Here is a 26,562-nt window from a genome sequence, read left to right on the forward strand (position 1 = left end):
TTACTACGAAACGTAGGGCTTTCACCCCTCCCGTCCTTGCATGTAAGGCCTATTAGCTGCTGTTGGAGCAGCAGTCACTGTGTATCTGTAATGCAGACCCACATGTTAAATGTGTATTAGCATAAATGTATTAATAAACCCAAACCCTGCTGACAAGCTGGTCAAGGTGGTTAACCGGGTTGCAAGCATGAGCAAGCTGGTCGACCATTAAGACTACGCTGATGATTCTGGTAAAGGTATCAATGAGCCAAAACACTGCAAAAAAAACCTCAAGCTGGTCAAGGTAGTTAACCAGGTTGCCCAGCTTAGCTCTTGACCAACACGTTTTTGCTTGAGTTTGATGGTTTAGCTGCTGTACAAGCAAGCTAAACAACCAGTATGACTAAGCTTGACTATGCTGGTCAATCATTAAGACCATGCTGATCATGCTGTTCGACTAGCATGACCATTAATACCACGCTGGTCGACCAGCATGATCCAGACATCTCCAGCCAACAGTGTCCTGTGGGCAGCATCATGTGACCACTGATGAAGGACTATGGGATGACCAATACAAACTGTGCAGCAACAGACAAGCTTCTGTGTCTGACTTCACATCTGCAAGGTAGAGGACCAACTAGGTAGGACAGTCTACTTATACACCACCACCACCATGTCAGTGTCACTGCAGTGCTGAGAATGACCCACCACCCAAATACTACCTGCTCTGTGGTGGTCAGTCCTGTGGGGTCCTGACCATTGAGGCTGAAAGGAGGCTAACAAAGTATGCAGAGAAACAGATGGCCCACAGTCTGGAATTACAGAACTACAGAGTGCTCCTATATGGGAAGTGGAGCTAATAATGGGCAGAGTTTGTTCCAAACCAGAGGTGGTGATAAAAGTCTAATATGACTGTGTATGAATATGTAGTAAACATACTTTTTTTTATTTATTATATATATATATGTTTGTATATGTTGATATTTGGCTGAAATATATGTTATTTATAGTCCATTTAAGTGTCCCATGTCAATATCTGATCCATGGTGTTTATATAAATACTGCATATATTAGAAAATATTCCAATATATGTTAAGAATGTATTTAATTTAATATTCATATGGGAAAACAAGCAAAACCAGCATATGTAGCATTTTGACCATAGGTACGCTGCTTAACCAGCAGTCATGCCAGAACCAGACCTACCCCAGGCCAGATTAGTTGAGCATGGACAGTCTGGGTGCTTGGACCCCTAAAATATTAACAATATTATTACATTAACAATACAGATTTTACAGGAATAATTGTCTGTGTTTTGCAGGCCGTGGACTACGAGAGCCGCAGTTCATACTCTTTCTCTGTGGAGGTGCTCAACCCCACTGTGGACCCGCGCTTCCTGCGGCGCGGACCCTTTAAAGACCGCGCCTCCGTTCGAGTGGCTGTTCTGGATGCAGACGAGCCGCCGCGCTTCTCACGGGTCCGCTACCGAATGGACGTGTCTGAGAACTGCCCGCCGGCATGCACTGTGGGGCGGGTCAGTGCTGTGGACCCAGACACCGGACTCAACAACAACATCAGGTAGGGCACTGATTTATATCTCTGCAAGGTTCTGGACATGGGTGTTCTGGACAGAGGAGCTCCTGTGAAAGAGGAATATACCCCAGGACTTTACATTAAATCCCGTCTGATTAGGGCTCAAGTCAGTCTAAGTCCAAAGCCCTAGTTCAGCGCCCAGACAGTTTCCAGCCAGACACCCACAATGCCGAATCTCAGGACCATCTGCAGGCCAAGCGAGTCCAGCAGGTCTGACTTTCAGCTGTGCCAGCACTGGGCTTTGATCGTCCTCTCATCTCTGTTGCTCTGTTTGTCAAGCATGCCTTGCTTGTTTGGTTCTTACCCCCAAATGTTTCCTCATTGTTTTTCCCACACTCTCTCTGTCGCACTTCGCCCAATACTGCTGTCTCGTAGCCTGCTCAACTGTTATCGTTTCTCTTTCAGGTACTCCATTGATCCTCAGTCAGATCCAGAAGCACTGTTCCGTATCGCCCCAGACACTGGACTCATCACCACGGCTTCAGAGCTGGACCGCGAGCACGAGCAGTGGCACAACGTCACCATCATTGCCATGCAGAGAGGTACCCATGGGCCTTCGCAGCGCAGGCATACGCACCTACTGCTCCGCAATGCAGCACAGTAGAGTGGGTCCACAACAGGCAAACCTCTCATAGAGGTTTCAAAGAGTCAAAGAGTTTGCCTTGTTGGCTCATTAGCATATCCCTGCAAGGTTAAGCAAACTTACAGCAGAGACACTTTTATGACAGTATTGACTTGTAAGTCTCGTAAGATTTTTTTGATGCTCTGTGGAGCCTGAGAAATCTCATAAGACCTCTTATATGAGTATTGGGTAAATAATTACCATGGTGGAGATTAGGGATGTAACTGAATATGAATAAAATATTCAGAAAGAGAAGATCAAGCGTTTTAAACAGATACAGGTACAAAACAGAAGGCACTGCATACATTTTTGCTGGTTAAGTCCCAGCTTTTGATTGGTAGAAAACAACATACTTGTGTTCAAACCCAGCTCCACTCCAGACATGACACTCCAGATCTCCCGTAATTTCTTCTTGCTCACCCGCAGCCAAATATGCCAGTCACCCTTGCTTTCCTGGCTGATATCCTTGATTCTGCTTGATCTGTAGCTCATGGCCTCAGTCAGTGTACTGGCGGAGCTGACTAGCACATGGATCCACATGGGTATCAGATCAAGCAGAATTACGGGCAGGACCGGCCCTAGCCTTTATGGGGCCCTAAGCAAATTTTAATTTGGTGCCCCCCACATCACCAGCTCTTCAACATATGCTTCATAATTTTATATGGCGAGAGATATTGTGCAATACGCTGACCTTTATCGACCACCCAAGCGGCGCATATCTACATTTGCCCAACAGCAGAAATTGATTAACCTAGTATCGGTGTGCCAAATATGAAAATAAATTAATATAAAAAATTTCTTTTACCTGTGTAATACCATTTCATTTTATTGTTCAATGTTATTTTAAAAATATGTATTTTTTTATCATGATATCTTGGTGCTCTTGGGGGCCCCCTGGTGGTGTTGGGGCCCTAAGTGGCCGTGTAATTCGACTATGCCTTGGGCCAGCTCTGATTAGGGGGGCCAGCACAGTTTGCTGATATCCCTGCTCTAACAGACCAACTTGGCAATTAACAGGTGGTTTAAATCAGGTATGCTGTGCAGGACTGAAATTGTCCACCCTTGACCAAAGCAGAAGCCTTCCTTCAGTTTGTCCGGTTTCCTCCCACCCTCACACATAGTAGGTGATTTGGCCATGCAAAAATACCGCTAAGTAAGTCAGTTTGTAAAGTCACAGTTCAGCTAGAGCTGCTCTAGCCAACTGTAACTGTTATTTTTAAATGGACATAGTAGGTGAATTGGCCATGCTAACTTGCCACTAGGTGTGAGTATGTAAGGTCTGTGCGTGGTACCCTGTGATGAACTGGCACCATGTCCAGGGGTATTCTTGCGTTGCTCACTGGGGCGCTATATGGGAGGGAGGAAAGTTAGGACGGTTCTGAGGGCCCCAAATTTTGCGTTATATATAAATGTATATCATGGATAAATGTACTGTATGTATTTTGGCACAATGATTACGCCTATGCTCAGGGCCCATTGCGGCTCTGACCAGAAAGAGACGGATAAGATGGATGGGTATGTGGAATCAAATATCAAAAGCAGGGTCTGTTTTTTTATTATTATATTAGGAATAACCCACAAAGGATGTGGATTATATTCATCAGTTTCAGGTTATTTCTAATAAAACTGTGGGAGTTTTTGTTTTTTTTTACATGGAAGGGTACCAACATTTTTTTTCATATATGAACAGATTACTATCCCTCTGGACACACACTCCACTGGTATTGCATTATTTGTCAAGGAAAGAGAGCTAAGATATGTAGTTTAATTAGATATGCTGGGTTCTTGTTTGCACTGGTAATATGTACAGAAAGACACAGTTCTAAACACGGGGGACTGAGTGCTGCTCTTTTATGCACCACAGTGGGCCTATAGAAAGTGGCGGTATGCTATTCGAGCTAAGCTTGATAGCTATTGTAGAAGGAGCTTATTTTCAGCAATGTGGTGCAACGGGAACTAATCCACAACATGATGTTACAGCACCCAGTATGTGTGTGTGTGTTCGCGCGTGTTTGTGTGTGAAAACGGTCCAAAAACGTTCTTGTGAATACAGTCCAAGCCAGAGCGAAGCGCGTGGGGCTGAATCATAATGAGCCAGAGCGATTGCGGCCGTGCTTTCTCAGGCTCGGTACCAATCCATTAAGTCCATTTCTCCGCTACGACAGGCCTGTACTGTATCAATACACCCTGGTAAAAGCTATTTATTTGCTATGACAAGCCATTAGTCCAGAATGGGACGAGTGATTGAAGTACTGCTGAAGTCTGAATTTGTAAAAAAAAAATCACACATCACACGTCTGCCATGGTTTTATGTAGGAGGGATGTGTATCTGTTTATAGGCCTGTAATTTACCCTGGAAGAACGGCCATAGCTGGTAGCATAGATTGGTAGCTGGCAAAATACATTTCAAGGTCACACTTCAAGATACAGATATGGTCATAAGTATGTGGACATTCCTGATTATTATTGACCCTCTGTGTTTCGGCCACACGCCCATTACTAACCAAATTATTAAATCAAGCACATTGCCATGCAGTCTTTATAGACAAACACTGGCAGCAGTAGAATGAGTAATACTGAAGAGCTCAGTGGCTTGGGCCTATGTGATTGAACCCTGCCATCGTGTGGGAAATTTCAGCCCTGCTAGAGCTGCCCCAGCCAACTAGTATTATCGTTGCCTGTCCACATACTTGTTTGCCATATGTTTGTGAAAGTCCTGCTTTTGCTTTCGCTCACCTCAGACAATCCCAGCCAGTTGTCCAGAGTGGTGGTCGCCATTGAGACGCTGGACCTAAACGACAACGCCCCAGAACTGGACCGCCAGTACAACACGGCCATGTGCGACTCTGCCTCCACTGGACAGGTGAGCCAGCTTCTTTAATGCTATGTGAATAGATTACTGAATGCTCTCTCCACTGCATACAGGGTCAGTGCTGGGACTAGGAGAGATTGAACATGTGCCCCATCTGGATTGTACACTGCACACAGGGGCCGAGATAGGACCCACTGGGGGGCGCGCTATTACAATGCGGCCCAATAGGGAAGTCCAACTGGGTCCCAGTAAATAAAACATATACAAACGCTCAGAGCCCATGCTCACCTGGAACCCACCTAGCCCACATTCCACCCATATGAGCCCCACATGAGCATTGAGTTAGCTGGACCAGGAAGCTGAATCTTAGAGGAACGTTACCATAATCTGATGGATCCATGCCATTACGAACTGAAGCCATTTTTAGAGCAAAGGCCGGTTGTACCCAATATTAGAATAGGGTTCCTAATAAAGTGCTTTATAATAAAGGGAGTGATGTTTAAGGACAGAGCCCTGGCACAGGACTGTGCCACCACTGTTGTCCATTTCTAACAATTGAAACCAGCCTACAGTGTCTATTTTTACTCACAAAATTAGTGTGATTGGTTGATAATTACTTGATTATTATGTGGGTCATTTATCAAGACTTCAGAAGGCCTGATTGGACAATTTTCTGTTGATCATAATGCTTTCGTTTCCAACCAAAACTTAACAGTGAATTAAAGTATTACTGCAGTATTTTCAGACCTTAAATAGAAGCATGGTGCTTCCATTAAAGAAAAATGAGCTAAGATTAACATACATTTTTAATTTTTTTTTGGAAATCATTATGCCGCACCTAAAGGCCTAGAAGGCCCTAAGGGCTCCCCGCTCTCAACATTTTATTAATTAACAAAAATGATGAAAATGATGCTTAATGTGTTTTGCAATTACACCCTTCATATGGGAACTAAAGCTGCTTTAAATGCATCATAACTATGATGTCGTAACCATAAATGTGGTTACATAGGACTGTGCGTACGGTCAATAGCTGTTTAGCCCATTCACCCTTGTTGAAGTGAAATGGAGTGGTGTTCCTGGCCATTTACATAAATCAGCTTTAAAGGCAGAGTAACAAAACAGCCTGTTTAATTGAATTCAAGACAGGCTGGAAAATGGCTGAGTAAAAATTAACTATTGTTTATGGCACATAAAGGCAGTGAATACGTCCCTTTTAAGCCTCTGTGTAGCCTCTAATGAAATACATCACAATAGCATTTACATCCATTCAGCCTGTTTGGTGTTATTCACTTGTTTTTGTGAATGCCCTCGACTAGATCATCTTCCTAAAGCGCAGTCATGTGCTAATAATACCCTTCATGGCTAAAAATGCCGATGGGGTATGTAATCTTTTGTCTGCTGTAGCTGAGCACCGAGATGTATATTGCGTTTGCCTCAGCCTTGGGCTAAATCGTTCTCTCCCAAGCTCCGTTACCGAATCCCTTTCCAACGTACACACAACGCTTCTTCAGATCTTCAGATGTATGCCTCTACTCTTCAATCCGTGTATCTTTTGAACGTCTGCTCTGCCGTTTGTCTCTGTTTTGATGCCTGCCTCATTTGATTTGTACCACTCCTTTCTTTTTAATTGGGTCTCTGTGTCCATCTGCTCGGCCGCCTCGGTGCGCGCCTCTTAATGTTCAATCGCAACCGGTGACGCTTGCCCGTCTGCGGCAGGAGCCGGACTGTGCAGGAACGTTCCCGCGGCCCTCCCCCTGCACCCCCCCTCCCCAAAGATGTAGTGAGTGGCTAATGTGACTTGACAGTGTCTTAATCTCCATGCGTCGCAGAATCGTGAAAATAATAGGCCCCTGTCCCGCCGGCGCTCGCTTCCGTCCATGTTGCGCAATTGGTGTTTTTCTTTTAACTGGGTCCCTGCGGTGCGAGGAAAGATCCTTGAAACAAGCCCGGAAGTGCGTGATTATTTGTAGCCTCCTGCGTCTCCTGGGTTCGGAGCTGGGCTTTTCCGAGCGCAAGCTAAAACCTGTACCTGTGCATGGGGCGTTCCCCAAGGCTCAATACTGGGGTCAGTGTTAATTATTGTTTGTGTTCGTGCCTTGCATTAATCAGCCTCGTTACCTGTTTGCAGGGGGGCTGCTGAGGTTAATGTGAATGTCTGGCATTAAATCAGGGGGCTCTGGCTTTTAAAAACTAATCCCCCCTTCCTCTCTTTTACTCTTTCTTCCCACCCCCTCCCTTCTTTTGGCTCTCTCTCTCTCACTCTTGCTCTCTTTCTCTCTTCTATTTGCACTTCTATCTCTTTCTCTCAGGTGGTGCAGGTGTTGAGAGCTATTGATAGAGACGAGGGGGGGAATGACAGCACCGTCCATTTCAACATTCCTCCAGAGTCCAGCGCCGCACTCAACTTCAGCATCAGAGAGAGTGGAGGTGTGCCTTCTCTCGCTTTCTCTCTCTCTCCCCCCCCTCTCTTCTGATCTCGTTCACTGATTCTCTCCCTCTCTCTCTCTCCTTCTTTCTCAAACTTTCTCTTTCTCTCGCGCTCCCTCTCTCTCTCTCTCTAGCGCGCACACCGCTCGATCCCGTCCTTTTTATCTGTCTCCCGTCGCCTCACTCTCTCTCCCTCTGTGTCTCCCTGCCTCCCTTCATCATCCCTGCCTATGCAGCGACATTGTGCGGCTCCTTTGTGCACAGCTCCTTTTGTTTTCCCCCCATTGTTTGCCTTCGCCTCTCTCCGCCACATCCATCTTCTCCCCCTGCGCTCGGCAAAGAATGCTCTCCTCTGGCATCCCAGAACCCCCCCCACCACCAACCCCCTCCAACCCCGCAGCATTCAGACTCAGTGGTCTGTACAAATGTCGTAGCGGCGAGGCAATGGAATTAAAGCGCACTCGATTGATTTCAATTGAATTAAACTTCTGTTGGGGCCCCATTTGATCTAAAAGCCCCCTTTTTTCGAACCCTCTATCTGTCCATTTCCTCATTATTCTCTCTCTTATCTATTTTTATTCATCTCTCTCTTTCTCTCTCCAGGACCCACCGCCAGCCTGGTGCTGGCCTCGCCCTTGCAGGCTCTCTCTCGCTCCTCCTTGTCGTCCTCCCTCACCCTCCACGTGCCGCTGATCCTGAGGGACGGCTCATCGGGCCTGACCAGCACCGGGACGGTCACCGTGTCCGTCTGCCCCTGCCTGAAAGGAGGAGCACGGGCTGGAGAGAAGGAGAAACAGAGCGAGGCTGAGTGGGAGAGGGAGACCGTATGCCTTCCCCAGCATTCCTCCCTGCCCTCCCCAGGACTCAGCACCGCCGCCCTGCTGGCCATTTTGGCGTGCGTGGCCACGCTTTTGGGTAAGGCAGCCTGTGGAGCCCAGAGTGGAGAGGATTCCATGCCTTTACTGCATTTTTATGGTCGTTCAGAGTGGTTTGGTGTGAATTCGCATTTTAAACACAAATCGAAAACGAGTGTCCCAGTTCTGGCCCACACTTGCCTCTTTTATTCGGCCCTCATACAACCACTGACGGCAATGACCATATCTGAATTTGGGTGCCGGAACACAGCCACAGCTGGCCACAGAAAGGAGAAATACTGTACAAACATTTCACACAGTAGGTCTAGTGCGGCTGAGGGTTAAAATGCATGGACAAATCTGAAGTGTTTGTTTATGTCCCACAATACATTGCCATGTCTGACCTCTGAGGGCCTTAACTGGGTCGTTTTAGGCCCAGTTTGAAATGTCCATTTATATATCATATATATGTTCCCATATAGGAGCACTCTGTAGATATACAACTCCAGGCTTTGGTCCATCTGTTTCCCTGCATACTCTGTTAGCCTCTTTTCACCCTGCTCCCTCTTCAGTGTTCAGGACCCCACAGGACTGACCTCCACAGAGCAGGTAGGATATGGGTGGTGGGTGATTCTCAGTCCTGCAGTAACTGCACTGCCATGGTGGTGGCGTGTTAGTAGTAGTGTGTATTAGTAGTAATTTGTGTTGGTCATGCACTAGTCCTTCATCAGTGGTCACAGGATGCTGCACACTACCACTCGTACCAGTTCAACACACTACTAACACGCCGCCACCACGTCAGTGTCACTGCAGTGCTGAGACTGACCCACCACGCTAACAATGCCGGCTCTGTATGGATGTGCTGTATATGCCTAGTTTCACATCAACCCCCTTGGACTTAATATTAAATATCCATAATATTAAAATCACAAGATGTGGGATATACATATTCCACAGCATGTGTTAGCATGTGTTGGAAACAAGAACAATGGGCAAGCATTTAGTATTCCCTATGTATGCAGTGGTCAGTACCTACCGAAAGGCGACAGGGTTATGGGTGCCCAAGGCTTATTGGTGTCATCCATGGAGGCCCCACCTCACAACTGACAAAGTGTGCCAGATAGCACAGGACACCTTCAGAGGTCTTGTGGAGCTCATGCTTCCTACACAATATTTGAAAGGTGGTTATATTGTTATGGCTGATCGTTTTTGAATTTTGAAGAAACCTCACCTTCAGTCCCCAGGGAGCATGAAATCTACGATTACTTTGTAATTAGATTAATGTGTGAGTAGGTCCAATGAATCACTTCCAAATGTCTACATATTAGCAATTTCCCCCCTTTAATGTAAATTAGGTGGTCGTAATCTCGAGTAAAGCTTGAACAATCCCAATTCTCAGAGCTTCCGCCATTGTGCATAGTGCTGCAGGGTGTAGAGTTCAGCTTGGCTGTCTTGTCAATCATGCGTTTATTAGAATATTACAGGCTGTTCGGTTCTCAGTTCTCAGGCATGTGGGTTTTTTTTTTTTTGAGCGGTGATTGATGATATTAAATCTTTTATTATTCTGACTTTGCTGCATGTTTAATATTACACTCAAATTTGATATCAATTATGCAATATTAATATTGTACTCTATATTTCATAGGACTTTCAGTCATATAGGCCCCAGGTTCCCAACTCTGGGCCGGGAATATCCCATGTCACTTTTTTCCTTCTCCTTCTGTTCCACACCCACTTCATCTCAAGAAAAGGCTTGTTAATGGACTAGGTAGTTGAGTTGAATTATGTGTGGTGGGACCAGAAAAAGCCATTAAAATATGCAGGGCAGGGGACTCCAGCACAGGGTTGGAAAACCACTGTTAAAACATTACACCAGGCTCACATGGGAGGCAGTGAGGGCAAAATCTGTGTGTGTGGGGGGGGCAAAATCAATGTGGAGTAAACTCAGTTTAATTTGTAGAATGTTGCCAGCATTCGCGTCGAGAGGGACGGCATCATTTCGCTAAAAACAAACACGCAGTGTCAGGGACTTTATCCCAGGGCAGGCACAATTGCTAGCATTATTGTTTACGGAGTAAGTAGCGTTTTGAACCCCAGTTGCCCACTATGCTGTCTAATTGCTATGAGCTCGGTTTAAGAGCTCCACAGAGCCATGTCTAAATGTGTGAGGTTGCTTTTTAACCAAATCAGTGTTGTAGCTTATTAGCACCCCTTAATGTCAACCTGACTGCATTATGGAATAGGACGCTTTCTTAGAGGAATTCCATCCTTGCTAGGTTGGAGCTGTGTGTGTCACAGACAACCAATGCGTTTGGAGACAGCCCCAGGTACCCAGCTCTGATGCATCAGCTAGCAGGCATTCGTGACAACCAGCATCACATTGAAGTGACGTAGGAAGAGACTGAGCCATCTGCCCACCCCAAGAGAGCAAGGCCATTTGTGCCCTCTCAGGCTCTGGCTGCTGATGGCATGGTTATCTAGTTAGGCTAGATTGCTAACTAGCAAACGGTAATCCATCCTAGAACTCCTCCATGTAGAACATGTTTAGTTGTGTGATGGTCCTGGTCTTTGTGTAGATGTTCTCTAGCCAACTTTAGTCATGCCCTGGTGTTTTCTTTTTTTTCTTGCCAGAAGAGTTTCCTCCTTGTGCAACATTCCATGAAAATCAAACTTATGCATCACTTACTAATGGTCAACTGTGGCAAAAACTACCCGTGGGTACTACGCGTGGGTACCCGGTTACCCAGTGGGAAACCGTGGTTACATATAGTGGTCAAAGTCACTCCAACCTGTGTCAGACTAGCTGCCCACTCCTCCTACCATTATTATTACCACCCTTAACCATCATTACTCTGATTCTATTAGTTATATTCTGATTATATCAGCACACTTGAGCAGAAGAACAGTTTTATGAGGTGGTACGATGACTTATAATAATAATTATTATAATAATTATAAATAGTTTATACCAGAGAAGGATGGGTCCACCCTTGTGAGTCTTGGTTCCTCCCAAGGTTTCTTCCTCCAGCTCTGAAGGAGTTTTTCTTTGCTTCTGTTGCTTTTGGCTTACTCACTGGGGGTCTTCAGGTTTTAATGTTGTTGATATCTTGTCCACTTACTGTTTACCGGTTCCTGTGAAAAGCGTTATACACATAAATTTAATTTGATTTGATATAGACAAGATAAGCTGCTGATTAATCTGTTCAGCAAAATCCCTTTATTTTTAGCAGCAGTTTCTATAATGAGACATTCTGGACTGACTGATTTAGTTTAGTAAAGACTTTTCTTTAAAAAAGTACATAGGATTTGTATTAATTATATTTTACAAATGATTTGTAAACGTTAAGGACACTTCTTCCGTTTTCTGCCGTTTTCTTTCTGTTTTAGTTGTATTATCACAATCTCCCAATATTATTTAAATAAGAATCAAATGTCCATATGTTAAATATATTAAAAAATACAATGGTTTGCATGGGGTGTCTGTATATCATCACTGTCCAATGAATAACGTGTATCTCCAAAATGGTGACTTTTTCAGGAAACGGAAAAAAATACTTCAGTCAATGTATAAAGATTTTATTGCAAGTCATTTGGAAGCATTTTCATTGGTCCGTTTATCCCGAATTGTTTACACAGTGAACAAAGCAGCTACAGGGTTCAAATTATGGAAAAAACTGTGTCAAAAAATGGACAAAAATGGAGATACATGTTTTTCATTGGACAGCAGCGATTATGTAACATATGTATAATTGGGACACAGATCTTTCGAACATGGAAGAAGGTTGTTTTTTTTCCGTTTGGGAGGTTTTCCATGTGTCAGTAATGAAAAGATAAGTCATCTGCCAATTCCACCGCACGTTTTCTTTCATTTCTATGATTGCTGGAAGATCTGTATCCATAGCTGCGAAGGATCATGTTTGTAATTACTAGTCATTTGTCTGTTTGAGTGTCTGTCTGTATGCTGCGTTGTCTGATGCGCCTATTGAATCTCTGTCTCCTTGGAGCTCCCTGCAAGTTTATTGCGCAAATCTGTCATCTAGTACAAACAATAAGTCTTTGCGTTTATACATGGCTGGAGTGGCTTCTCACTCTGTCTTTCTTTTGTCTCTCTCTCTCTCTTTCTCTCTCTCTCTCTCTCTCTCTCTTTCTTTAGCTGTCAGTGCTCTCTCTCTGTCCCTGCGAAGACAAAAAAGGGACTCCCTCTCTCCTCTGGAGGAAGACGATGTCAGAGAGAACATCATTACGTACGATGACGAGGGAGGGGGGGAGGCGGATACTGCTGCGTTTGACATTACAGCGCTGCAGAGCGCCCCCCACAGTGCTCGCAGGGGGTACCGCACCCTTGACAGCAGGAATATGTGAGTCGACCTTGGTTCAATACCTGACTACAGACTAGACTAGACAAGCACCCCATTCATTCATTCATTCAAATTTTTGATCTTCTCTCAGAGATAAGAGCTGTTAAATCTGCTGAAACACAAATCAGTGATCAGTCATAACAATAAAACCACATAATGATATTGTATGGGCTCCAAATATATGTTTATTATTTATTACACACAATTAATAACATATCAAATCTTAAAACTTAGTTACCCTGCTAACCCATGTAACAGTGTTACCATAAGTGAATGGTCTTACACCAAATGACGGATCAGGTGATTTCAGAGACGCAGACAATTGTCCAGTGTCCAAATAAAACTAATGAGTTGCAGCGATCATCTCAATCGTTTGTTGTAAGATGGTCAGGATAGCTGTCGTAACTCAGTGATGTAAACATTGTAAATAACCAATAGGTGAGTTCTCTCAAGCACCACAACCGGGTAGCAGCAAAGCTTTTTTTTCCCACAAGGGCAGCTGTGCCCACTGTTTCTGCTCCACTGTTCAACAGTTTCTCTTCTTGTAAATTCCTACAAAAAGCATGATGGGAAAGGAATCTTGCTGCAGGAAATAATAGTGCTAAAAATCTGTGGCAAGCACTTCATCTCAGGTCAGTTAAAGATGCTAGAGTGAACAGTTCTAATGTTGAGAGTCAGCATACTGAACGTTGATGCTGCGCTAAAGAAGCAGAACATGGAACCTAGTGAAAAGCCAAGGGCATCCCAGTTTAATGTGAGCCTGGAACAAAAGATTTAATGCAGCCAGCTGGATTTTCCCCCTGATTTGTTCAAACATAGGTACCAAAACAGCTCCACCTGCCTGTTTCCCTGAAGTGATTTTTATGTCCTGATTATTGTCAAAATAATCCAAACTCAAAGTGGGTTTAAATGCTGCATTAATGCCATTATAATAAAACTACAGAAAATGGAATTGTCATTTATTAAATTAATGAAAGGACACTCGTTGGCCCCTATTTCTTTATTTTTTGCCGCTGACCGGCAATAACATAATATAATTGTTGGCCATAGGTTTTTGGACTCCTAATAGCTATAAATCAGAAGGGAATGCAACTAAATTCTCAGACATGAAAACCTGGAAGCCAGGTTTACTGAACTCTGTGAGTAATGACAAATTGACAAGCGAGTCTTTTCAAAGTCTTGTAGTGTATAGTTAGCATAAGTTACAATTGACCTTTTGTGCCAGAGCTGGGTAAGTCAGTATTAACTAGACTGCAATATTATTGCCTTTGAATTGCCAATACACTGGCTCTCACAGTACCTGTTTTTGCTCTCCTCAACACTCCCCAGACGCTACTCCCAGCGTGGCCAGGAAAAGGCACGGACGTACAGCAGCTGGGCCCAGTCAGGAGTGCTGGACGGCGGTCACCACAGCCAGACAGCTCCATTGTATGGCCGCTTGTGCTACAGCAGCCAGACGCTTCCTGTACTCCGTCGGTCGCAGGCTCCATACGAGCCAGGCCTGGCTGAGCTGGGCTACCGCTTCCCCGGGGGCCAGCCAGACCACTCCCTGGTAATCCAGAACCAGGGGGCAGTAGTCGGGCCACTGGAACCAGGGTCCTTGTACGTGGGACCTGGCGAGGCAGGCAACAGTTCCAGGGAGGGTACGGCGTCCCAGGACGGAGCCACCACCTCTGAAGGGGGTACGCCATGGAAAAACGACACCAAGGAGGACTCGAGCAGCGATGCTCAGCAGAGCCAGGATCTGGACTGGGTAAATAATTCTCTGCTTCTGTTTTAAAGCACAACAGCATTAATTTCCAGGTGCTAAATAACTAGACCTTTTCAAACCCTAACTGCATCAACAACTCCCGTAAGCTCAAAATAGGTTGAAACCATTCCAACTGGCTTATGTGTGGAGTGGTTGGGGTGGTGTGCAAACTGAAACAGCAGCATTTTTAATTAAACATTTTAATTCCGACAGGGATCAGTGTTTGTCAGGGGAGCGTTGGGCTTTTCCAGGATGGGATCATGCATTTGATGTGAATAGTTCAAAAGTAATGACTTACTAAAGCTTGTACCTTTTTTCTAACCATACCCACCATTTAAAGCCTCTCTGTATGAATATAAAACAGATAAAGATGCAAGCTGATTACCATCAACTGGGCACAAAGCCTTTATTTCTTAATATATATTACTTTACATGTAGTGATTTGAGCATCACATTTAATATACACAGATAAGGCTTCTTGCCTAATTGGCTGATGGTCATCTGCCTGACACCAATGCCCATGTATGCATGCCCAGCCTTCCAAGTGATGCAAAGAAAATTGGGAAACAGGACTTTTCAAGATAACTGCTGGTAGGATTTGCTAACCCTATCAGCAAAAACCTTTTGTAAGTTTTAGCAGACTCTGGAGTGGCGGTGCACTATTCTACTGTTCAGTATTGTACTATTCAGTGGTGCCCCAAGGGGAGAATGGAGCGTCCGTTGAGTGGTACAGAACAATGGACGCACCACTGTAGTCCAGTTAGCTTCTATAAGGATCACATTCCATCACCTAATACAGTTCATGCCTTGACGTCTCTAGTGTCATCCCAGCCAAGGGTGGTTATTAGCCCACAATTAAGTAGGTGATCATAATCTTCTGATATGACCATGTAGATAACAAAGCGGATGTTACAAGGCATTTACTGGGTCATAATAAAACAGAAACCTGTTCAATTTGCTGCACAGACAGATTATTTTTACAACGTTCAATTTTTATAATACATGTGTATAGTTTCAGCCTGTAGTTCATTTGAGGATTTGCCAGTATTGCCTCTCAGAGCTTATGTTTTGGGGTTTACTGCCATCCATCTTCCATACAGAATTTTCCAGTTCAGTTACAGTTTTTGTTAACACCCCCTATCACTAGCAATGCCCCCAACACTATGAGGGTGAATACTAGCACTGGTCTCCTCCGACTGCGACACATGTGAAGCCCAGCCACCGCCTCTTTTTGAACTGCCGCTGATGCAGCCTCCAGCACCCCAGCTAACAGACACCAGTGCTGACCAACATCATGCTAGGAGTGATGTGGGGAGAGTTTGTGGCCGGTTGTGCTCTCTCTGACTCCAGGGACCCTAAAAGGAACCTACCAATACACTTCTCAGTATTCCAGCCCAAATGATCACTCCGCCACCACCTTTGCTGACGTTGCAGTCTTGTTGGAGCAGGCTGGAATCCATAATGGACCATCCAGTGTAGCGCGGCGTTCATTTCACGGTATTTCTGAGCCCATTACAAAATGTATCTCTCTGTATACTTTGGTTAGATGTGGTCAGCATACTGCCAGCGTCTGGAGGATCCTGCACCAAGAGGTCATTGAGACTCCGGAGACAACAGCAGCTTCAAATAAGTGGTCGCTGCTCAACAGTGTTATTAATACTATTCGTTTGTCTCACAGAAATTTCCCAAATATTTAATACATATATTTTTAGTGAAGTGAAGTTCAATCAAAGTGCCTTCAACCATAGACACAGGAAGGTCCTTTTCTGTAGAAGCCGACAGTGGATATAGATTGTACTTTTTTCCACAACACTTGATTTTTTTGTGTTCAGTGGAAAATAAGACATTTTGCGGTGCATTGTGGGATTTTTCTAGTGCACAGAAAATTCTGCACTTCTGATTTCTGATTTTCAGAAATCTACTACAAAATGATGGAACCCTAGTTATCTAAAAAGATATGAGAAAAAAAAATTAAGTGTTGATTGTAATAAAATACGACTGATGTGTTGCTTGCATGATACTTTGAATCACGTTGTTCGGTCTTTTGGCCATGGTACCTAAACTTTTGAATATCACTGTATATCTGTAAATATAAGCCTTAAAGATTACACTTTACTTGGGCTCTGCTACTTAACACTGACATGAGCATGCCACATACTGAACGTACTGTCATGTCTTGAGTTGTCCTGACCGGATTATGTCAGCAATACAACTAATTAGCCTTCCCACAACATACAGCGCATCCCTAAAACACAAGAATTGTCTGTTCCACCTTAAATAGTGCAGAACTTTCAGGATTTACAGAACTGCAGCACTGCTTATGCTAAAATAACACACTCTACAAGCAGTCAGAGCAAGACAAACACCTGTCATTATAGTATCTGTTGTAACACCTACCAGTTATGGTAAAATTAATTATATTAATGGACATAATCTGCTACCACAACTCCAAAACCAAATGTAATATCTGCTATTACAGTGATACTTGAAAGTTTGTGAACCCTTTAGAATTTTCTGCATTTCTGCCTAAATTTGACTTAAAACGTCATTCGATTTTTTAATGTCCTAGTCCATGTCCTAGTCCACATCAAGTGCTAAAAGTAGATAAGGAGCCAAATCAAACAAATGAGACAGATATAAGACTTACTCATTTATTTAATGAGGAAAATGATCCAATATTGCAAAACTGTGAGTGTCTTGTGGACTGATAATTTGTGGTGTTAATGAGAAGCGTTATGTCTGAACCATAAAAAAAAAAACATTTCACCATTCATGAAACACAGTGGTGGTGGTAGTATCTGTCAGGCCCTTGTTGTCGTGCCCTCCCCGGGGCGATCTTGAGCCGCCGCCCACAGGCCCAAATAAGAACTTACGGTGCACTTCCTGTTCATTTATGTTCATTTTTGGTTCAGTCATTGTTCATGCATTTCACCTGGGACTGGGAGTACTTAAGGAGCTCTACTACCACCATGCTTTGCTGTGAATTGACTCTCTTTTGGATTATACGTGAAGCTCTGTGATTCCTCGCATGGTTCTGGCATGTTCAGGTCAGCTAGTGTTTTGGTTCATGTTCAAGAGTGATTCTCAGGCACGCTAGAGGTAAGCGAGGTACGCTCGCTTCATTCTCTGGTTCTAGTTCAGAGTCAGGAGCTAGGGTTAGGGTTATGGTTAACCCTAACCAAGCAAGGTACTTTCGCTTCCTGCTCAGTTCACAAGGCGACCCCGGTTCTAGGCAGTTCTCAGCAAGGTTAGGTTAGGTTGGCCTTGCTCTTTGTTCTGGCTGCTGGTTCCCCAGCTACCCTTGTTGATATATAGAGCGCTACTCTAACCTTCGTTCTGTTATCTCCCACATTGCCCAAGCACGGCTTGTAGCTTTCTGTTAGGTCCCCTTTGTGTTTATCCCTCTAGTTATTCCCCTGCTCAGCTCCCTGCTCCTCCCAGTCCCAGGTTTGTTTTGTACGGCATCTGAGTTATCACGTTTTGGTTCTGTTCATGGTTTTACCCACGATTGCTGCATGTTTCGTATACCTTGGTTTTGTGTTTGGTTTTGGTTAATAAATCACCTTGCTTTGACTAGATCTCTGCGAGTGTTCATCCTTTTAGGTCAGGCCTCACACGCCATGACAGTATCATGGTTTGGGCCTATTGTGCTGCATCTGGGCCAGGACTGCTTGGCATCATTGATGGAACAATAAATTCTGAATTATACCAGCAAATTCTAAAGTAAAATGTCAGGACATTTGTCTGTGAGCTGCATCTCCAGAGAATGTGGGCCATGCAGCAGGACAATGACCCTAAAGCACACAAGTGGTTCTACCAAAGAACACTTCGGAATGGCAAAGTTAAAATCTTGACATTAATCCAATAAAAAATGTTGTGGAAGGACTGAAGCAAGCAGTTCATGGGAGGAAACCCACAAACATAACAGAGTTTAAGCTGTTTTGTAGAGAGGAATGTGCTTGCTCTCCAAGCTGCTGTGCAGGACTAATCAACAGTTACTAGGAACGTTCAGGTGCAGCTTTTGCTGTACAAGGGGGTCACAGACTTTTACCACTCACAGATTACAAATTAATGCAGAAATATCGAAAATTCTAAAGGCTTCACAAAGCACCACTGTACATGATAATGGCATGGTTATATCAATGCTATGTACTGCTTAGTAACACTTAGGAAGCATAATAACTATGTTCCAGTTCAACTGATCTGAAGAATTGCTGTTCATAAACATTCAAGCATTGGCTGATGAATGAATGGCTTATTCCAAGCTTGTGCATGTGTTACGAAGTCCCTAAGTAGGTACTTTTCAAATTTGGTTCTACCTGCACAGTGAATGAGGGGACTTGGTGTCAGATTCAGTCAAATTCAGTTAACTTCTGTAAAAACTCCACTTTTCGTTTTTAATTATTCAATCAAAGAGAGTCATGCTATCCAAACAATTTATGAGGAGAAGAAGGAGGAGGAGGCGGTGGTGATGATGATGATGATGATGATGGTCTGTTTTCACATGCTGTCTCTTGCTGTCTTCTCCTCCCCCCCTCCACCCTCACCTCACAGTGCAGTGTTAGCTCTTTTTAGAGCTCAATTAACCTCTGCTGCAGCCTGTGCTTTTCTCCATCTTCTCTCTTTCTCGCTCTGCCTTTCATGGTCTACTTCAGCTGCTGCCTTCTCTATCTGTTCTCTACTCACTTTATTGCTCTCTCTCCCTCTCTCTTCCTTTCTCTAACTCTCTTTCTCTCTCTCTCTTCCTTTGCCATCCTCTTTATCACCTTTTCTTCTTCTGTATTCGGAATATCTCTGTGTACACCTGCTCATTGTGTGCATTTATCTCTCCACTCTCTCTAATACTCTCCCTCTTTCAACAACACCTTTGCCCGTCCTCCTCTCTCTCTCTCTCTCTCTCTCTCCCTATCTCTCTCTCTGCTTCTCCTCACGGTGTCCTAACAGAAGCGTAAGCTCATCCTGACCCGCTCTGACCCTCCTGCTCCTCCCCGTCCCAAACAGGTGCAGTCAGACGCAGGCCCTCGTGAGCAGCAGACACTGGTGCTGACCCGCTCTGGCTCGCTGGCCGCCGTCTCGGGCGTCTCCGGCGGCTGGACATGCGACTCCGCCACGCTTCCCTCGGCAGGACGCCGCTCCTCGCGGGCCGGGCTCTCTCCGAAAAAGGGCGCCTCCGGGTCGACAGATGCTGGCACGGACAGTGCCAACAGCCGGAACTACGCCACTGTCCTGCAGGGGGAGCCGCAGAGGGACTACACGGGCAGTCTGGGCCGAGGCGGACTGGAGATGGGCAGCAGCTTTGTGGTGTACCCGGAGGCGGCCGGAGGGGGCTTCATTGGGGACTGGCGGGACAGGGTTGGTCTGGGAGGCTTTGGCCTGGGCAGGAGGGATATGACCCCTCAGCTGCTGCCTTATCCCAGCCAGGGCCGGGGGTCATTTGCCGGGATCCTGGGATACGGAGGTGCCTGGCCTACGGGGCCCGAAGCAGCAGCTAGGGCTCCCCCTGGTGTAGGAGCAGGGGGAAGCGGGGGTCACTCCCTGGCCCTGAGGGTGGGCGAGTTCCTGCGGCTGCGCCTGGCCCAGGTGACCTTCGACCCCACTCAACCACCCTACGACTCGGTGCAGGTGTACGGCCTGGAGGGCACGGGCTCCCGGGCCGGGTCGCTCAGCTCCCTGGAGAGCGAGGGGGACAAAGAAGGGGAGAAGGAAGAGTGGGTCGGTGGCCTGGAGGAGTGGGGTCCGCAGTTCCGCAAGCTGGCCCAGCTGTTCCGAGAGCGGGAGAAGGAGAAAGACGAGGAGAAGGACGGGGAGAAGGGGCGAAAACGGAACGGCGAGGAGACCGGCGAGAAAGAGGAGCAGCCCGGAGACGACAGGAGGGACAAAGACTGAACGAGCGAGAGAGAGATTGAGGGAGAGAGAGAGGGAGGTGTAAAGGGCGAGGGGACGATTAAACAGCGACGAAAGCGAGAATAATGGGACGAGAAGTGAGGGGAGAAAGAGATGAAGAGGAAGAGTAATGGGGAGAGACAGAGAAAAACAAGCGTGGGCAAGAGAGGCAGACAGCAAGAGAGGGAGGCAGAAAGGAGGCTGTGGAGAGAGAGTGATTGATGCAATTTAAAGCAATAAGTGCTGAAAAGCAGAAGCGTGAGCGCCGGCGCTAAAGACACAGAGGCTCTGTTTCTCTCTTCAGAGTATTTACCATTCTTTAAATGTGCCAGGCAGGGAGGGAGTGCGGGTGGGTGGGGGTGGAGGGTTGTGGAGGAGAAGAAGAAGCTCATAGTGTCTTAGATTAGCTTCAATTCACAAAGCGAGAGAGCGAGAGCGTGCGAAAGAGAGACCTCGTACAAGAGATATTGAGATATTGCAGATGACTTGGACCTTAAATTATGTTTTTGGGGCAATGTGCAAGACAATACAACCACTGGGGAGTCTGGGAGAAAGTAGGCTAGCGTAGCGTAGCCTGATAAGAAATACATAAGGGTGGGAGATAAAGGTTTTGTACAGAAATTGTTGATACATCCGCTGAGAAAAGCAGGGAATGAATTATTCAGCTCACAGTGTCATTCCAAACAAAAGGTCTGAATATTTCAATCCCGCACGCGCCTACACACCTACACTCACGCAAACACAAAAAGCGTATCCTCCAATGACGTTCTTCTAATTTTTTTTTTTTTTTTTTTTTGCCTTTTTCAATGCAAACACCGGGCCCATTTTTATGGATTGAAGGTGGACTGCCAATAACTTCACCACAAACTGATTGCTATGCGAAGCGGAAAAGTAGGCCACGTGTGTAAACGATGGTGTCTAACGTGCAGCGTGTACAAATGAACTAAATGTGTTGAAGAAAATCTGGAAATGAGGTTGTCCTGATGGGAACAGCTAATTTACTGTTAGATGCTGGCTTAGGGTTTGACCTGACAAGAAATCAGTGTTGAAAAATGGAGAGTTAGAACTGTGGTAGGACGTGGCAGAAGTCAGAGAACAGCCTACATTTCTTTCATTTCCAGTCAAAACAGAGATTTAGGGTTCATTGTAAAAAACTTGTGATGAGGACCGGGGCAACCTGACGTGATGCCTGAAACGAAAAAAATGCTACAAAAAAAAATGCCACACTATGTTTATTTTGCTATAGGCGGCCCCCGCGGCCGTGAATGCGGCTTGGAAAACTGCATGCCGAAGCGATCGGTGACTCAGCATTGTGGGAAATGTAGGGCATGTTGTGTTAGCAGCCCATTTAAAGGAAAAAGTGCACATATTTGTCACTGTACTATGTACAGCGAAATGTGTCCTCTGCATTTAACCCATCTGTGGTAGTGAACACACACACACACACACACACACACACACACACTAGTGAACTAGGGGCAGTGAGTACACACACACCCAGCGTGGTGGGCAGCCAACTCCAGCGCCCAGGGAGCAGAGAGGGTAAAGGGCCTTGATCAAGGTCCCAACAGTGGTGGCAGCTTGCCGAGCCCGGGAATCGAATCTAACCGCTGATCCACCACTGCCCGCTGATCCAGCACTGATCAACCATTTGCATCACAAACATGAATGACTACTCTCCCATTCGTTGCGCTACATAGTAGCTAGCTAGTCTTCCAGTGAATCAAAGGATAGGCATCTATTATCTAGTATTAGGAAGAAAGAAAATCCACCGTCCCATTATGGCCCTGGGGGTCATGAGTTCGAATGGAGTCTGAGAGAGCGCAATTGGCTGTGCTCTATCCCACTCTTTTCACAAGAGAGGTTTTCCCACACCTCCAAAGTTCAGTCTTGAAAGTCTCTGCCAAACACATTTAAGGATGTTGAGGTATGGGTCAGTGGTGATTCTAGGACTATATAAATTGGCCAGGCCGACAATATTAAGCAAAATAAAAGAAAAAACACAAAATTCTGGCTCTCATTTACATTGGGATGGATTTCTTTCTCCAGTATTAGTGGGTGCATGTTCTAATCAACCAGTTACATTTGGCATGACCAGTCAGATTTCAAGGGTAGCTTCACCACCGGTCTGGGTTCTGTGGTGGTCAGTCCATTATTCTGAGAACACCAGCAGCTTCTTTGCTTGTTCTTCTCCTTTGCTGTTTTCTTGTCTGGTTGCATTTCCTAGTAAGAACGTAAAGATCAGCTCCATATCCTTTCAGACCCACAGCACTGAGTCGTCTTCTCACAGTGAAAAGATGGGTGGAATAACCTGTGGATAATTTTCAGATCCTAAGTGACAGTGGAGCTTGATGGAGGCTTTGAGTACTGGTAACTTGGTGGAGGTAGTTTTGGTGATCTACTAGGTGTACTTTTTTTGGGGGGGGGGATCCCCTTTACTCAGTTATGGAAACTCTTCTGACGTTCAAGATTTCTCTTCAATTTGTTCTGTCTGATCTTTCTGAAAAAAAAAAATCTCCTGAAAAATGAATGACTAGTTCTTAAGGAGCCACTTTTTAATTGGGAGCGAAATAAACGTAGGGCGGTTCTCTGACTTCTGCACAGCACTGTGTTGTTTTCCCCACTGGAAAAATCTGTTGTCTGCTCACGCAAATTGTTTTTTGGAGCCTTTTCAAATTGTCAAGCGGAATTACAAACATGCTGAAGTAAGGCCTTCTTCCCAGACTTGGTTCAATTGCTGAAATGAATCGGAGAGAAACCAGCACAGACATTTTTCAGGATGCAGGACGCAAAGACACCAGTCTCAGCTGGAATGCACTTTTATATGTGGTGTTCAATAACAGATAATATGAATAATGTTGTTGTTGTTTTTTTAATTCCTAAAAAAAAAAAGAATCTTTAAAAAATATATATAACAGAATCATGACAAATTACAGTGTTGTATGTAATTGTAAATATCACTGAATGCCATTGTGTAAAGTGAGACAGTACTGTAGTATTCAAAATAACAACGTGAGAGGAGAAAAGAAAAGACGGAAATGTCATGTCTAATCACAGCACTGCGGGATATAATCACCCTCATGGGTCAAACTGGGGAGGACTGGACTTGAATTACTGGAGATTTCATCTTACCGAAGGACATCGAGCCAAACTTTTCTCGAAACGCCAGCAAGCATCTAACTGCTTCGGTTGCCTTCAAATGTACAGAACTTCACCTGAAGATGGACCGTGGGTGTAGCCATGTCATCTTATGGGCTTCTTTGTGCCATTTCCTTAGCTCCGTACAAGGGTGGACACACATATACATACATACATACATACAGATACACATAACACAGCCATTCACACCTCCACAATTTCCTGCTCCACCTGTCTGACCATCGACTGGGACATGTTGTTGACTCACTGTGACTGGGCCTCACCAGACCTCAACTCTCTCACTGTAGACGTGTACAATCACAATCAATCGCAGCTTGAGAAAGAGCCACCATTCACTTCTTCATTGGCACAAAACACCAAACTGTGGCTCCCTGTGGTTTAGGACTGTTGCTTTAAAGTTAAGGGTTTCCATTTCCAGTTCTGGAGAATAGCTGCACTTAGTTAGCAATTAGTTTATCTTAGCATGCCTGAATGGAGCAATTCGATGAATCAAATATCAAATTTATGCAATTTTTCCCTCACCACAGATGTAGCCAATCAGCCAAGATGTGTTTACTGTCCAAATTTAGCTTCTTTGGTTCCTTAAAAATTGCATAAATTAGCAGCACCAAAGCTGCAAGGCTAGCGTTGATAACAAACACCACAACAGTCAGTAGTCACTCAAATCGTTCCTGTAAAAGCTCAAACTGCATCCAGGTCTTCATTAAAAACTTGTGGATCTGGTTTAAGGCATAGTATGACCTGCTGTAAAGTACAAAAATCAACAAATCACAGTGTAGCTGAAGACCCTTTCAGGCCTTTCACAAACCAAATCAGGTGATTTAGAGCTGAGAAAACATTAATTTACAAGTTGTTATAAGGATATTACGACATTATTTAACTTATTTCTGGGTTTTACTTGTTTTGGGTCATTTAGGTCAATGGAACAGTCTTGATCCATTAATCTTTTTTTTGTTCTTATCTTTGTCAGTTTTCAAGAAATGGCCGCTGGTTCAACTCCAGATTGTGTGGTCTGATTGTAAATATTTTTCCCCCTGTAGCAATTAAATGGATGCAAACATTTGTCACAGTGACACAAATACACTAGTAACACCCAACCAGCCACATAGTGTACCACATAACCAAATGGCAACCCCATAGTATTCATTTAAAATCATTTGATAGTAACTGCCATAGCAAAACATAGCAACACCCACTTAGCAACACCGTAGTAACTACTTGAAATACATAGCAATCACCACAGCAACAACCCAAACCATAACAATAACACACTACCAACCACCAATTTACACCTTAGCAACACATTACTAACCACTTGGCGCACCCTAACAAGCACCAAAAACACCTTAAGCAACCACCTGAAATACTTTAGCAACTGTCCTCATAACCCTGTGACATACCATAGCAATCACCTAGGAACACCTTAGCCACACCATAGCTCACACTTAGCAACACCTTAGCAACCCTTCACCCTAGTGACAATGTAGCAACAATTTAGCAACTACCAGCAAATGGGAACCACTTAGGCTGAGTTTTTTTCAGGAAACACTCTTCCCTAAGTTCAAGCATTACTTCTTAAGACTGACATTCATCCTTTAACGTCCATTTAAATAGACATCCGTCATAAAATCTTGACGGAAACCAGAAAATTCAAGCGTGAGTGCGAGCTATCTTCCGGAATTTTTGCCGCAGTTCATGGACATGCTAATTAATTTCATTTTTCTTTTTAAAATGACTTAAAACAAGTACAAATCAAGTCTGGAAATAAGTTTAATATTAAAATCAACCTTAAAATCAGACATAGTAGATTTTTAGACTATAGTAAAGATGATTTCACTCACCAAGATATATATTTATATATTTTTTGCAGTTTGTGGGATGCTGGGAGTTGGGAAATGGTATATTGTTGTGGGATCTTGTGGAATCAGGTTTCTTTGTTGAATTCCATAACTCAGATAATTGCTGGTATCAGTAAGTTACTGATGCAGAGAGGCACCTTTATTATTACATATGAAAAATAACTACATTACACTCCATTTTTATACATCAGCAATATATTTGCGACACAGTATTGGTATTACTTTGTCATTTTCAGTAGGGATGGGGGTGAAAATGGGTATTTGTATACGCACCTCCATTTCACCAGCCGCCACTGGCCACCTTTCCTGACCCCGCCCCATCTGGACTCTTGTAATATGGGAATCTCACAACAGTGTACGACAAAGTGTATTTATTCCGTTGTATTTTTTGCCCCCTTTCTTTTTTGTAAATTGGAATAAAGACGCTATGTTTCGAGGTGGTGTGTCTGACCTGGAGTGTGTGCTGCTCTCGTAAAATAAAACGCAGTGCGAGTGTGTAAAGGCCCAAGTTTGTTTGCAAGTGTGTGTGTGTGTGTTCTCATGTGTGCTGGCTGTTGTCCTGGAGTAAATGAGCGCTGGCTGCAGAGATCTCTTCGGACTCGCTCCAGACAGGCGTCAGCGGCGGCGCACTCCAATGGTAAACACCATGTCCACTCCAATCTCTTATCCGAGCCCGCCTGAGATAGACGGAGAACGCAGGGTCAATAATGCAGTGGAGAAAGTTCAGGTGAAATCAAGCTTTAAATAAGACAAAAGTTTAGGCTGAAACTTCACTTTTCTTTTTTTACAGGGTGAAGAACACTCACAGAAAACAAGAAGATAGTGATATGTAGTGTGTGTGTCTCATCAGAATCTTATGATCACATACCTAATAGTGGAATTAACCACCCTTGGCTTAGATGGTACCAAGGAGAAGCCATGGGATGGACTGTATTGGGTGATGTACCACTTGCTGGAGTCATCATTTACCTGTGGCATCAATGGCCCGTGGGGCACCACTGTTATGTCGTTGGGAGGCACTCGATGTGTGAAAAAGGTCCATTATCGGTACACCTTCACTACGGCGGCTCTAGAACATCCCACAAAGTTACCGATTTCCGAGATTTTGGATATCAGTCAAGTTGCGTCCTTTGACCATAGTTTTGCACTACAGTTTATGCTACAACTGACTGGTGTGCTCGCGTATTTATACGTGCAGCAAACCGTGACACGTGGCATCTGTGGTGTCCCTGGCAGAGTAACCAAAGGTATTCATAATGTTCTGAT

General features: G+C 44.6%; 1 protein-coding gene across 5 annotated transcripts in view; it reads left to right on the forward strand.

Moving 5' to 3' along the window:
* Positions 1-25,732, forward strand: part of cdh24b (cadherin 24, type 2b) — a 248,342-nt gene extending 222,610 nt beyond the window's left edge. For 4 of the 5 annotated variants that reach the window (XM_072688280.1, XM_072688282.1, XM_072688283.1 and 1 more), the window contains 8 exons: positions 1,301-1,557; positions 1,978-2,114; positions 4,936-5,057; positions 7,316-7,433; positions 8,037-8,348; positions 12,441-12,645; positions 13,975-14,398; positions 19,397-25,732. In XM_072688280.1, coding sequence (XP_072544381.1) covers positions 1,301-1,557; positions 1,978-2,114; positions 4,936-5,057; positions 7,316-7,433; positions 8,037-8,348; positions 12,441-12,645; positions 13,975-14,398; positions 19,397-20,281 — 2,460 coding nt within the window. In that variant the 3' untranslated portion in view covers positions 20,282-25,732. Of the gene's footprint in view, positions 1-1,300; positions 1,558-1,977; positions 2,115-4,935; positions 5,058-7,315; positions 7,434-8,036; positions 8,349-12,440; positions 12,646-13,974; positions 14,399-18,949; positions 19,376-19,396 lie in introns of those variants that run through there. The other variant, XM_072688285.1, reaches the window with a different exon arrangement.
* The last annotated feature ends 830 nt before the right edge of the window (positions 25,733-26,562 follow it).

Source organism: Salminus brasiliensis, chromosome 9, assembly GCF_030463535.1.
Source record: "Salminus brasiliensis chromosome 9, fSalBra1.hap2, whole genome shotgun sequence".
In the NCBI taxonomy this organism is placed as follows: Eukaryota; Metazoa; Chordata; class Actinopteri; order Characiformes; family Bryconidae; genus Salminus; species Salminus brasiliensis.